The sequence below is a fragment of the Sprattus sprattus genome (genome assembly GCF_963457725.1).
Source record: "Sprattus sprattus genome assembly, chromosome: 7".
Taxonomy (NCBI): domain Eukaryota; kingdom Metazoa; phylum Chordata; class Actinopteri; order Clupeiformes; family Clupeidae; genus Sprattus; species Sprattus sprattus.
In genome coordinates, this window is record NC_137926.1 from 19,779,566 (window position 1) to 19,794,058 (window position 14,493).

At 41.1% G+C, this 14,493-nt stretch overlaps 2 protein-coding genes across 2 annotated transcripts; one reads left to right on the forward strand and one right to left on the reverse strand.

The window, feature by feature from the left end:
* Nucleotides 1-2,157: 2,157 nt before the first annotated feature.
* On the forward strand, nt 2,158-4,994 carry lactb (lactamase, beta). The gene is made up of 6 exons (XM_080842355.1): nt 2,158-2,580; nt 2,702-2,768; nt 2,879-3,069; nt 3,251-3,566; nt 3,844-4,009; nt 4,438-4,994. The coding sequence occupies exons 1-6, from the start codon at nt 2,206-2,208 to the stop codon at nt 4,973-4,975; spliced, it is 1,653 nt and encodes a 550-aa protein (XP_080698481.1). The 5' UTR covers nt 2,158-2,205; the 3' UTR covers nt 4,976-4,994.
* A 3,211-nt stretch (nt 4,995-8,205) lies between these two features.
* Nucleotides 8,206-10,632, reverse strand: nrg4 (neuregulin 4; the record flags this gene model as incomplete). Its single annotated transcript, XM_080841741.1, has 4 exons — nt 8,206-8,284; nt 8,655-8,813; nt 10,297-10,390; nt 10,626-10,632. 4 exons carry the CDS (start codon nt 10,630-10,632, stop codon nt 8,206-8,208), a joined length of 339 nt encoding a protein of 112 aa, XP_080697867.1.
* Nucleotides 10,633-14,493: the final 3,861 nt, after the last annotated feature.

The following is a 14,493-nucleotide window of genomic DNA, read 5'->3' on the forward strand; positions in this document are numbered from 1 at the left end:
AACAGAGCACAACTGGCTGTAACCATTTCTAAGGAGTGAAAACAAAGAAGAGACAGTTTACCAGAACAATTGAAAAGTGATCAAAAATCTCAGGAGATAAAAATTTGCAATTTAATATTATAATAACATTGCTAGAAAAGCAGGGATGTATTAGTCTTACCAGCCGACTTTTGAATAGGGGAGACTGGGGATGGTTGTAACACTTTTTGCTTCAGCACCTAAAACTACCTTTTATTTTAAAGATACACGTCTGAAAATTTTAGGCAAAGTACTCACATGTGTCTACTACAAATGTCAACAACTTAAATTTCTATAACTGTATCACAGACTTTGTGAGATGATGACAAATACAAGGTGGTCCTCTGTTACAACCTACCCCACTAGCGGGGTAGATTGTAACAGATACTGGGGTAAGTTGTAACAGGTAGACAAAATGCAGAAAAACTAAGGGTACTTCCAAGTGATATGCCAAAACAACAGTTTTATTTACAATATGTGGTGTCAACAATACAATATATGTAAATATTGGGAGTGTATGTGCATAGACACCAAACAAATGAAATCCAATCTTGAGTCACAATGGTGACAAGAGCAACCAAATTAAATGCATTGTTAATCACAGTCACAATGCTGGAAAATGAAATTGGTAAGGCCTGGAGTGCATGCCTGGTGGCACAAGCTACATAAAATACCAGGAATTGCCTAAATCAAAAAAAAAAATTTTAGTTGTATGTAAGGGAATGGTTGTAAAAACACGTGTTACAACTTACCCCGCCCCTGTCGGCCATTGTTTAGCTAGCTGTATTAGGATGGTGCTTTGGAATTAGCAGGAGGTTGATACACCATTCTTTACATGAGAGTGCATAGTTTAACCTGATATAACTCATACAACATTACTTACTTACTTCTTGAACTAGAAGTTCAAAACAAAATATTATGTCATTATTTTATTTTACTTTTTAACTCAGAATTCTATTTTCTGCTGTAACTTCTGAAGAGACAGCAGCACCTACAGGTAAATCTCCATGTGGGATCGAAAAGGAAGCCTGAGGAAACTATGACGGTCAAATGACTCATATCTTATCCCTGATTCGTGGAATTGGTAGTGTTACAACTCTCCCCTGTTACAACCATCCCCAGTCTCCCCTACATTGTCATAAAGTTAGGCTTACATTGTGTGTGAACTTGGCTGGTGACCACTTTCTTTGAATTTAAGTGCCTTCTTGACTGACATGCAAAGCAACATTGGCTGGTCATTTTTGCATGGCATAATCCGAAATGAGATCTCTCTAATTCAGTAAATAGATATGTTTTGTTCTAGACACGTGTTAGCTTTGAAGCATAATGCGCTAAATGCTAACTTGGCTAGATGACTATTAGGACTACTTTGCTTACCAGAGTAGTGATTAGTTTGTAGGCCTATGTAGTTTATGCCATGCACGGCATGTGACAGTACTCCTAAAGGGAAAGTAGAGAGCGAGGGAGTTCATTATGGAGAAGGAGTGGAAATAGCGACACCAGGAGGAAATACTGTTGTCATTGATTCCTGATAATGCCACATTAAAAAGCTGACCCCGACTGGGTGCAGTTTAAGAATTTTAGTATGAGTATATAGTGTATTTTGTAATTATATGTAATTTTGTAAGATAATCTGGGCATAGTTTTTTTATTTGAAGGCCAAGTTCAAATAAATTAAAGACTTTGTATGGGCCCATGCATTTCTTCACCTATGATATTGACTAGTAGGCCTAATACAGCTACACCTACCAATTGATGATTTATGCAATGTATAAAGCGACATAAATAAAATAGGCAAGAGAAGGAAATATACATTTAGAAGCCAAAACAACGTGATATACGACTAATGTTTTTTTTTATGGTTATTGGTCCGGTTTCCCGGTCATAGATTACGCCTAGTTCTAGACTAAAATATTTTCAGTGGAGATCTTCATTTTAATGTTCTTTTAGTCTAGGGCTACACTTAATCCATGTCCAGGAAACCAGCCCCTCAAGACTACGCTCAAGACGACTCAGGCACGATTCAAGAACGATTACATCAGCATTCAACTGTTGATGTCTAGTTCGAAGTAAATCGATTCGCCTTGCCTGTTACAATTCGATTAACAGAACTAGCAGCCTTTGACCTAAAGTGGTACTGCTGTGGTCTTATTTGTCCAATATACACATTAAGGAGATCTAGTGACTATGTCGCGTGTATTACTATTATCCCTGGAACATATGCACGTCAGATGTAAAGGCTGTCCTGGAAGGTTTCGCTCTTATCCTTTGTTGACAACCCGAACAAACTACTCTAGCAAGCTGTTTAAAGGCGTTATTTACCAACAACCGACGAGAGCATACGCGGAACTTAAACGACAGAGTTTATACCATACGTTTGCTAAAATAAGGTCGAAGTTTTGGATTTTGGGTTTAGGTGCCGGGTTTGTTTTAGCCTTTGGGTTAAAACACCAAGCATATAACAGCGAACATTGCAATGCCGAGACAGCCAACGAGCCTCAAACAGAGTTGAAATATGCTGAAGCCATAGAAATGAGTAGAGATCTGGTTCGACGGATAAAGGTACAGGTACAGGGGTTAAGCATTTGTATTTCGAAATAGTTTTGGCCGATATAGAGTTTGTATCTACCCTATAACTCTAGTCTAAATACTTTCTCACTCGTGCCTCTTTTTCGTGACACAGGATGAGGTGGGAGCGCCAGGCATGGTTATTGGTGTGTCCGTGGATGGCGTTCGGGTTTGGAGTGAAGGTGTGTTCTGTTTGGGTGTGCTTGTTTCACATGTGCCATTACGTCTAGTCAAATGTGCTACCATCAGTAGTCTTTTGTGAGACCTTTACAAATGTATTCTATTCCCTCAGGAATGGGTTATGCTGATTTGGAGAACCGAGTGCTTTGCAGTCCGGACACGGTGATGCGTATCGCCAGCATCAGTAAGCCACTCACAGCCGCTGCTGCCGCCCGCCTGTGGGAGGAGGGCATGCTGGACCTCGATGCCCCTGTCCAGAAATACGTGCCTGAATTCCCTGAGAAAACATTTGAAGGAGAAGCCGTGAGTCATGTCAACATTCGCCATAAAGTCCAGAGTGTGTATGGTATGTTAGGACCCAGATACATTTAGGACACGTATTTTTTTTGTGCTGATATTTTAAATGGTGTTCTGGGAGGAAATGAGAACTGTGTATTTTGTACTTGTTTATTTTCCCTTTTGCTTACTCTGGGTTTGGGTTCAGGTCACCATAACGCCACGGCTGATTCTGTCTCACCTGAGTGGTATTCGTCACTATGAGAAGGATGCCAAGAAGGTGAGGAAGGACAGGGAGAAAGCCAAAGGCCTCCTAAAGACGCATGAAAAGAATGACAAGGAGGAAAAGAATAGTGCTGAGAGCAAAGAGAAAACCAGAGCTGAGGATGATGGCACCAACAAGACCAAAGAGGACAAGAAAAAGAAAGAGTTTGAACAGGAAGAGTACTACCTCAAAGACCACTTTGAAAATGTCATCCAGGCTTTAGACCTTTTCAAGAATGACCCACTTGTTTACAAACCAGGTACATCTTTATTTTCGGTGTCATCACTGTTGCATTGGCCTTTTATATGAACAAGTGCTACTGTAGGACCTGTAAAAGCTAGTGAAGTATTCCCCTGTTGGGCCAGTGGGATACAATCCATCCCAGGGGAAACTGATGAGAAATCCCTCAGTTTGGTGGAAGGGATATACTAAACATGTACAATTGCAATACATTATTCAGCAGGTGGCATACTCCATATAATGATGATTCCCCCCCCCCCCCCCCCCCCCCCCCCCCTCTGTGTTTGTTTCTCTAGGAACCACGTTCCTGTACTCCACCCATGCCTTCAGCCTGCTGAGTGCTGTGGTGGAGAGGGCAGCTGGCCAGAGCTTCCTCGATCACATGGCCAAGATGTTCCGTGAACTGGGCATGCTCAATACCATCCCTGATGAGAATGATCCCATCATCTATCGCCGCTCCAGGTAAGCCACAGTACACAGCATAGTGTAGATTAGCACACAATGGAACAAAATAGAGTTTAATAAAAAATGCAGTAGAATAGGATTTTCTCATTAGAAACACTGGGGCTCAAAATTGACAAAAGAAACAACAGTTTGTCATCAAACCAACTTGGATGACTGAAAATATGTTTAATATGAAATCACTAGGCAACCCCCTGACCACATTCAACTTTTTCCATCCTTTACCTGTGTGGAGTGGCAATGTGGCGTCTTCTGTTTACTGTGGAGGGCTGTGCCATTGAGAGTCAGTTTCTCCATAACCCAGAATGGGAAAGCTGTGGGGTCCGGCCTTGTAAGTTCATGTATGATGACGCTCTCTCTCTCTCTCTCTCCATTGCTTTTTCTCTATCCTTCTTTCCTTCGCCACCATTCTCATGCCCATGGCTCAGGTACTACCACCTCAACAAGAAAGGCCGCGTGGTGAATTGCCCATATGTGGACAACTCCTACAAGTGGGCTGGAGGTGGTTTCCTCTCAACCGCGGGGGATCTGCTTCTCTTTGGGAACGCCCTTCTCTACAGCTTCCAGCTGGCCAGCCTCGCGGACCCCAATGCCGTCTTACCTGGCTTCCTCAAGCCCCAGACGGCCCTGGCCATTTGGGCCCCAGTGGACAAGACCGAGGCCTCCTGGGACAAAGACGGCCTTTATGCTCAGGGCTGGCTAGTGGTGGAGAAGCTGCAGAAGTACGGCCAGTGCCGGAGCCGCAGGCACTATGTCTCACACACAGGGGGCGCTGTGGGTGCCAGTAGCGTTCTGCTGGTGCTGCCCAGTGAGTCTAGTGGCAAGGCAGTCACAGGGCCCAGGGAACAGGGCAGGACTCTTCCTCAGGGAGTGGTGGTCACCATCATTACCAACATGCAGTCTGTTGGACTAAACACCACAGCATTGAAAATTGCCCTAGAGTTTGATAAAGCCCGAAGCAAGTGAGGTGGGGTTGTGTGCATGTGCGTGTGGGTGTGCGTGTGCGTGTGCGTGTGCGTGTGCGTGTGCGTGTGCGTGTGCGTGTGCGCTTGTGCTTGTGCTTGTGCTTGTGCCAGGTTCCGTAAGACACTTTCAATCTGATTCAGCACACTGTATTTTTTAAATTTATATTTTGTATATTTTAGATTATTTTGTACGTTGACTAGTCTGTTCAGGCAATTAAAGAGTGACTGGTAGTTGTTATCCTGGAAGTTGTAATCTCTGAATTGTATGTATGTGTTATTCCAATCAAATCTTTGTTGACATATCCATGCATTACAAGTACATTATGCACATAATTGATCGAGGAATGCAGTCAATCAAGACCAATATGCTTACTGGAGGAAAGAATGTTTCCAACTCTTTTCAAGATACTACCACTAGGTGGTAGCAGTATTTCATATCATTAAATGTTATCCTTGCCAACCAGTAACAGTATTTCATATCATTAATAATTCTTGCCAACCAGTCTGCACTTTATAAAGCAACTAATCAAGTATCACAATGGCATTTGATTTTGTAATAACAATAATAATAATGAATGGTTGCAGTATTTCAACAAATGAAAATACACCTCTCATACAATAGCCACAAATCAGGTCATAACAACAAAAGAGGTGTATGTTAATTTAGTCATATCATAGTTAAAGCATATTGACTAGCAGAACTGTCCAGAGTAGTCCAACTGAATGTATTTATATTGTTTCATTTCCAAAGGTCATGTTCTTAAGATGCTTTACAAAGCCTGAGGCATTGACTCCCTAGAGTGTGCACACGGCAAGAGTGGCCAGCAAAAACCTTTAAACAGTAGGAAACTTTGAGCAGGACCCAGCTCAGAAGGGGGGCTCATCTGCCTGAGGCTGTCCTGCCAGAGAGGTCTAGGTTTCTATTTGAAAATGTAACATATAAATGCCTTTTTGGTTTTTATGTTGGATTCCACTGGCCGTAGTAGCTGAAAGCTGACTCCCCATACCACACCGCAAAGATACGCATATCCTTATACTTAAGTCAGTAACTCAGAAGATTTTAACAGAAATTCTGAAAGCATTTTAAGTAGTGGAAAATTATGAAGACACTATCTTACTATACGTGTGTTTGTGTAAGAGACTTAGCCACACACACATACATACACAAATACATATTTATGGGGGAAGGGCTAGCTAAGTGCACAAGTATTATTGTCAGTTATGTCAGCACATATTGAAATCAGTGAAGTGAGTTCTCTCCATATTCTCACTGCCCTGGCAGATGCTCTCTTCATGGTGCAGTAGCACAACTGAAGAGCACACTGGGACGTCCCCGGGATGAGGGCATAAGATTATATGATTCTGTTGTGGCTTTACGGTACAAACAGACTACCTTTTAATACAAGATCCTTAAAAGGGTTTAGGAATTTGGTGAAATACATGCCAAACTCATGCAATGTTACCAATGTACAATAATGATATGTCTTTAAAAAGTAGTATCTGTCAACACTGAACAGGTTCTTTCCTATGCAACATCAACCACCCATACTGTGACATGACTCCTAATAAACATTGTTTCAAATAAATCATCTACAAACAAATCCCTCAATTGAATCATTATTTACAATTAATATATAAAATGTATTTGTAGACATATATGCTTTATATAGAAACTGTACACAAGTGAATGCAGTACATGGTTTCACATGACTGCACCATGTCAACATTGTTTTACATTCCTCACATTCCCAACATTCTCTTTGGCCCATAAACCATATTTCATTTCCACCATGTTCACCACATACTTTCGTTTGCGATCGACATCATAAACAGTCAGTGTGAATGCACTATGCAGGTAACACATACTTCTGCTGGTGCGCTCTGCATTAACCGCCTAATGTGAATATACATATTCATACACATAGGCATATTTTAACTTAACAGTTAACTGTTGTCTAATATAGCAACCATGTAATTTGCTTTAACCGCAGCTCGTGTTTTTATAATGGTCTAATACAGTATGAAGAAGGAGAGGCAGATGTAAGTGCTCTCGCCAACGTAATTTGTATCAAATGCACTTAAGTGGTGTCTTTCGACTAAAGTTTTTAATCCTTAATTAGATTAGCTGTATTAAAGGGGTATTTCACTAAAGAATAACAAAATTCTGGCATTATCAATTGACCCTAATGCTATTAGAAATACATGTGCAAGTTGTGCTATGAAAGTGAATGGTGGCTGTTCTTGGCTGAACGGTTGCTGCCATTATTGTGAATAATTTATTTTGTGGGTCAATGACAAGAAATATTTCTCAGGGGTGTCTATTGGCATCAGACAGGTAGGAGCAGAACTCAATTTTGGGGTAAAGTCTGCTTTTCATCTGGAAATGGTGCCATAATCTGATGACCTGACCTTTTGACTCTGAGACACATTTAATGGCGAAAGAACCTTGTGTTCCCTGTAGCGCCTTTAACGTCTGTCAGTGTCTGTCTCAGCCAAAACGTGGCCCTACCTGCAATCATAACCTAGCCCTTCATATTAGTATTCCTTTTCTGAACACGCATAGGAACCAAAAATATACTGGTTGTGTGAACTTAGGTTTGTGTGTAAGTTGTGGATCAAGTGAATCAAAGGTTTTGATTTGCAATTGTGTTTTACAGGTCAATGCTTCTGCAATCAAACAAATACCTAATTATGTACAAGTGTATAGACAGTGGACCTTACGTGGTCTTATTTACAAAAAAAATTGTGCAAAATAATCATCCAGTAAAATGCAATAAGTAACATAAATAACCTTCAGCCCTCATCAGCTATATATACCTGTCAGTCACACGACTGCCTTTTAAAAGTCTAAGGTAAAGTGTTGTGTATGCTGAAGTAAATGTTAAAAATATAATTTTTTGAAATGTTGATATTCAACAAAGTTTAAGAGACAAAGATGTCCAGTGGTAAAGCATAAAATTAGCAAAACTAGGGTCATGGTCTATAGAGAAGAAGCTCTGTCAAAACGCGCACATTCACTGCACTGTGCACTGCGACTCTTGGAATAAAATACACTAAATGACATTACATGACTTAATCCAAATATGAAGTACATTTAAGTAGCCAGTCTGTTTTAGGAAGCTTAGTCCATCCCAGCTCTAGTTGAATTCAGACCTGTGTCAGGGTGCATGGAGCTCTTCAACTCCACAGCTGTTCCTTAATGTGTCTTTAGGGTCAAGGGTCGAGGTGATGTCATACTCTTGGCTCCCTGGGTTTGATCTTCCAGTACTGTTTAATGGTCGGCTGACTTTGTCCGTTACTCTTCTTCAGCCTGAAAAGGGAAAGGACACCACAGCATGAGAGGCTCTGTCAAATTTGGGGATGTTGTTTCAGTTTTGTTTTGAATGTTGGTTGCTGGACTTACAATTAGAGTGCACGTGTGTTTGTTTTGCCATAGTGCTATTCCTGCTTAATTTGATGTACAAATTCTCAGGAGCAACTTAAGTCAATCTCTGGTCCAGCCAAAGATTATTCTTTTGCATTAGTTTTGATGCCTGTGTGTGCCTGTGTGTACCTGTGTGTCTGTGTGTGTGTGTGTGTGTGTGTGTGTGTGTGTGTGTGTGTGTGTGTGTGTGTGTGTGTGTGTGTGTGTGTGTGTGTGTGTGTGTGTTTCATTTGCTGAGCAGACTCTCTATACTGACTTGCAGGTGTAGTAGATCACAACAGCTAGCACCACCGTGATGAGCAGAATGATGATGACCACCGCTGCGACCATCCCAGACTCCTTGCTGTCTAATCCCATGCTCTCCTGGAAGATGTGGGCCTGCTCACATCGGCTTCCCTCGTAGTTATCAATGCACCTGCAAAGGCAAAGCAGTCAGTCAGGCTAGGACAGACATGGTCAAAGTACGGCCCGCGGGCCCGGCCCTAGCGTCTGGCCTCCAAAAAAATGACATCGACTGTCAACCATTTTTAACAATCGACATCGTCGATTTTGTCGACTTATCGTTGCAGCTCTATGCCGCACAGAGCCTGCGTGGCTGCTCTAACCTGTTAATGTAAATAATAAAGAAGTTCAAGTGAGGTAATTGGTTTGGGCGCAGGCCTCAGATGTTTTCATGATGTTTTATCAGTCACGTTACGACATGTTTTTGTATTGTTCATGTTCGTGCAATTTGTTAAATTGCCTTGCAAATAAATGCTTTGATACCTGTTAAAGGCCAAATCCTTTCATGTAATGATTTTTACATGTCATTTATATTAGTTCACCCAAACCCTCCATCCATCTGTTCCTGGCCCGGCCCCTCTGTCAAATTTTAGAACCCATCGTGGCCTTCGAGTCAAAAAGTTTGCCCACCCCTGGGCTAGGATCTCTCATTGTTTGTGTTAGTCCGCACTGAAAGAGGGCGCCGTGAGTTTTTCCATATCCTCCTCAACTAATGTCACGAGTCTGGACTTGTAGTTAAAGTAAGCGGGAGAGTTCATCTGTGCCTTAAGCTAGAGTGACATTAAGGTGTTTGCTTCAAAATTAGAGGGTGATGGAGTGTGAACATATCACAGAGAGAAGGTTGGATTTTTCTTAAAAACTTATGGCCTCTTACTGGGGGACACCAAGCAATGAAGCAACAGAAGAGTAATGTGAAGGAGAGGCGGAACAGGCAGAAGTGACACTTTGGGGAGAAGTTATGACACCACACTACATTACACACTGGGCAAATTGACTTTTTGGAGTAGTTTACAAATATAAAAGATCCATCACAAGAGTAGCATACACACAGATTGTAGAGGACACTTGAGTAATAGAACATATGAACGTTAGACATATCTTGATTACCACATAGGTCAGATTAGACAGTGCTTGCACTCTCAGATCTGTAGAAGACATGATGGTCTCACACCAGAATGAATGTGCATCACTGAATAACTAAGGAATATCCCCAGACATCATGAGATAACTCTGAACCTCTGAGTCTAAGCAGTTAACACATTTTGGGCGCTACTGCCAATCAACACAAACACTGGGAGGACAGACATGGCAAGACATGCCTAAATAACGAACTTTTTGGGGTTAGACACTTTCAGATGAATCTGATATTGTACCTGCGGGTTTGGAAACAAAAGCTCTTTCAGGATTCTGAAACAAGCTACACAATTCTATATAGAACCTTTTCCCCACAAACACAACTCCAAAGGAACTTTGCTGTCTGTAATAGTAAGTTAATGATCATAAAGTTATTAATTCATCTATGATTCACTGTGTGAATATACAAGTCTGTTGGACTTTCACTCATGTTGAAATTTGACACTCTGGCATTAGAGAATGGGGTTTTTGGTGTTACTTACATACAGGTGGGCGTGGAGACAGAGGGGATCTTGAAGCAGGACCCCCCATTCATGCAAAAAGAAGCTTCAGATGGACCACACGGGTCGCCATGGTCTACCAAAAAACAAACAAACAAATAAACACAAAACAGCTCATCCACTTTAAACTTCTCTTCATGACGCAGCATGTTTAAAGTTCACAAAATCATGGTTTAACAAACTTATAAAGATGCTTTTGATTTACGTCATCAGCATGAATTTTGATGTTACAAGATGGGCAGCTCGGCATATCTCATCCAAACACTGTCCTTTATGTCGTTTCTGTTCATGATGTCCTTAGCTTATCTTACCTGCCATCATTGGAATGTTATTTTCCTGCGGATTCTTCCTAGAAATCTTAATCAGGTTACCCAACCTGGAAATGAAGGACAATTCCAAGAATGTAGTATGATTCCATTGCAGACTCATGCCATAACAAGAGACATAGTTCAACAAGAAATACGGTCAGACAAAATGTTAAACGCGAACTATGTTGTTTTTAACTTCCAGTAAAACATACTGCGATTCAAGACATACAGGATGCTGAATGTCTTTTTAAAAACCTGTTTACTTATTTATGATTAGTTTTACCTCGTATTATACAGAAAGATGAAAGACTGGTATGTGTGTAGAGACAGCAGAACAATATCTCAGTGTCTGCCCTCGGATATACATTAAATTGAAAGTTATTGTTGCATTGAGAGTTATTAATGTCAAGAGAAGGTCATGAGTCCCTTAGTAATTGCTACGAAAAAGAAAATATGACGGTGTTTTACTTTTACAATGTAGGGTTAAAACTTCATAATCCAAATATTTTTGCCAGATTACATCCATGAGTTGAAAGATTTAAGATTATTTCATCATATATCATATATCATATCTTTATCATATAGCCTATAGGTGCCGAAGTGCCATCACAAACATTAAGTTAGGTCTTTTTAAGGTCTTTCAATCTGTAGTTCACTCCTCTCTACTCAGAGGGTGTGCTAGAGGGGAAAAAAATACTTCATGTATCATTTATTTCAGTTTCAACAACACATAAATGTTCCTTACCTCAAAGTAGCAGCTTACTTTCAGGTCTGTTTCAGCGAAAGCTTTGGAGTGAGTCACCTTGGCTTCTTTAAATAACATGTGTCGTCGGGACACCCACAGCAGTCACTTGGATTGTGTGGGCGTGATCCTCACGAGCAGGAGAAATGCTGTGATTGCTGTTTGTCCACATTGTGAATGGTGAGGATTCTCATTAAGTGTCTGACTAATGTGGCCAGAATGCACCTCAAAGAAAGAACTTCATCCTCATCCTTCTCATTACACATGACATGTCTGTGAAATCCTGACATTCGACATCAGAAGTTATGCGAGCTATTTTTCCGTAGTAAAGGGAACCAATGACCTGGTGGTATCCTGTGCAAGGCCTGAAGTTTTGTTTAAGGTGAAATTAGGTCTGAGTACGCACTAATACAGCAGTCTTAGGCCAGGCAAAGGCGTGGCATAGACATTACCTGTTTCCTAAATGTGGCAGCCGACAGGTTTTGCGTAGGCAAAGTTAGGGCCCGGCAGAATGTGTGGTATGCAAGCTTGGAAGAGGAAAGAAAGCCTGAGACTATGAGAGGAATAGCGTGTACTTTACAGACTTTGGCTTGCTTGTTTACATTCTCTTCTCATGTAACAGTTATTTGAAACCATTAAAGGGATAGGTATTGGAAATAGCCCTTGATGTTAGATCTTTGAGCAAAAGTAATTAAAATAAAGACACTTAAATTGCAATTCATTACTATAAAGAGCTTTCACTTGAACTCAAAATGACATTCACTTTACAGATAGGCCTATAAATAATGGGCCTACACATAAGACTGCTATGTGGTCATGCCAATGTCTGCCATTTTAACTTATGTAATATCTCTTCTCAAAAGCTTCATTACTTCCATAGCTTTTGGTGTCTCATAGTTAAGAATCATGCTAACTGAAATAATAAACAAAAGTAATCTTCCCTGTCTGTTCAGGTCAAATATGTCTTTTATTTTACTCCCTTTTTTATTTTGTAATTTCTTTTTAACAAGTGAATGTCACTGCCAGCATCATGAAACTGTTCACGCTCTCTGATTGAAACATCTCCGTTAGTTATGAAAACCCAAGGAAGATTTCGCTGTATTGATTGATGTTTCCTCCAACCATCGAGTAGTGAAGCTGGTTGAATGACAAACGGTTAAGCCAATTGTCAAAAAGAGAAAAACATTTCTTCATCGGAGGCACCCTGGGAAAATGACCGCACATACGCGGAGAGACTATTCAGACGTAAATGAAAAATGAGGTGATTGGAGCGACGTGCACATTTGGAGGTTATCCCGAGGAACCCCACAAACCAACCGTGAAATCTAGTCTCCTGCGATTCAACGCAACGGGACCTATTTAGCTCCTGCATCACACACCTCTGCAAGTCTGTGCTGAAGCTGGAAGAAATATCTACTGTCGCTAGTCTTCGATCAAGTGCGCTCTCTCGTTTAGGTTCTTTCTATAGCCTGCAATATTTCGTGGCTTTGAAAGGAACTGATGATCGGGTCACGTCTTCAGCACCTGGATAGCTCCTGGCTGAGGACCCGAACTGGGCACATGGAGTCCCTGGCGTGATTGTAAGGGAAGCCCTTTCGCGGGCTGAGCAGGCGCGCTGTGAATGTGTGTGCACAATGCCCTCCTCCTGCTTCAAAGATGCCGTTGTCTGAATATTTCGTTAGTCGCAGCCTCTTCATAGCAGCTTGGTGAAGGATGATGCTTGCGTTACGGATGAAGCTTTTCGGTTTTGCCCTTTATTCGAAGCAACATCAGCAGCAGCAGAAGCACGGATGCTTGGCAAATGCTAAAGTGCCCAGGGTAGCAGCCGTAGCAGCAGCCTACACAGAGCCATCCCGGAGCTTTCCTTACACTGGTCATCAGCAAGGGAGACATTACCATCATCATTACGAGGGCAAGGGAGACACGATCACTCACTCAACAATGTAAAACAACAAAGGTAGGTTTACTTTCCCAAGCAAGCTAAGTTGATAATACTGATAATGCTTATTTTAGATGTTTCTTCATAGCATTGACAGTAATTACCCCTCCTCCACCTACTCTCGCCTCATATTTTACTAATTATCACCGTAATGACCGAACGGTTGTCGTCGTGTTTATTTAAAAAAAGCCCATGATTGCTGGCTTTGGTAAATATAGAGCAAATCATGTCTGTGACTGATTCGATGTCATGTCTTATAGCATTAATAGCCGTAATCAGAACTCTCACTAAAGCCAGTAGCTCCTTCAAGGCCTTGTAAAATGAATGAACTGTACAGTGCATGTGTCATTTTAAGAATGATAAAGGTGTACAGGTCTCCATTACATGTCAGTCTTTATGGAGTGGAAACTTGGAGGGTTGTGGTCGTTTTCGTCAAAGGGAATCCACAGTGTTCCAGCTACTTGTAGAGAGGTCTATTTGTAAGCAAGAGTAAAATAATATATTTTTGCGCGGCTGTGGCGCTTTAGACATTTTTGGAAGATGGAGACCTGTCATTTTTGCCTTGATAAACTGATAACAATAGGACACGTTACATTAAACAATTAAGCTACTTCAGTTTCGCAGAAGTGCCTTTGAGACTCGCCTATGTAACTTGGAGAGCTTAAGAACAATTGTGTTCGTCTTTAGATGTTGTAGCCTTCTCTGGAAGTTTGATCACTATCTTCATGACTAGCCTGCCTCCCCATCAAAATGAACATTGATGTGAGTAGCAAATTATAGACTAAATTATTACAGCATAGCATCAGCTGATTAATTGGTTTACAATATGATTAGTCAACAACCATCATCTTTCATCAATGTGTTATTCATCTGCTCTGTGGGTGTTTGTGTAATCTAGTCATATACTGCATATAATAAGAGAGCACATGTAAAATATAATGTTCTCAGTTGTGTAATGTACAGTAGGTTGTTTTGTTACAATGTACCCAATGTCCTCCACTGCATAGATGCATCTCCCTGAAGTTCAGGTTCATTTACTCATAATAGACCTTGATTTCCAGTTATTTCTCCCCTCCTATTCTGTCTAGCATGTAATGATGATGCAAGATCAGATTCCAGCCCCTTTTTGACCCAATTTGATTTGTCCTCCATCATGCTTCTACACACAGTGCTTCAGGTGCTCGCTTACC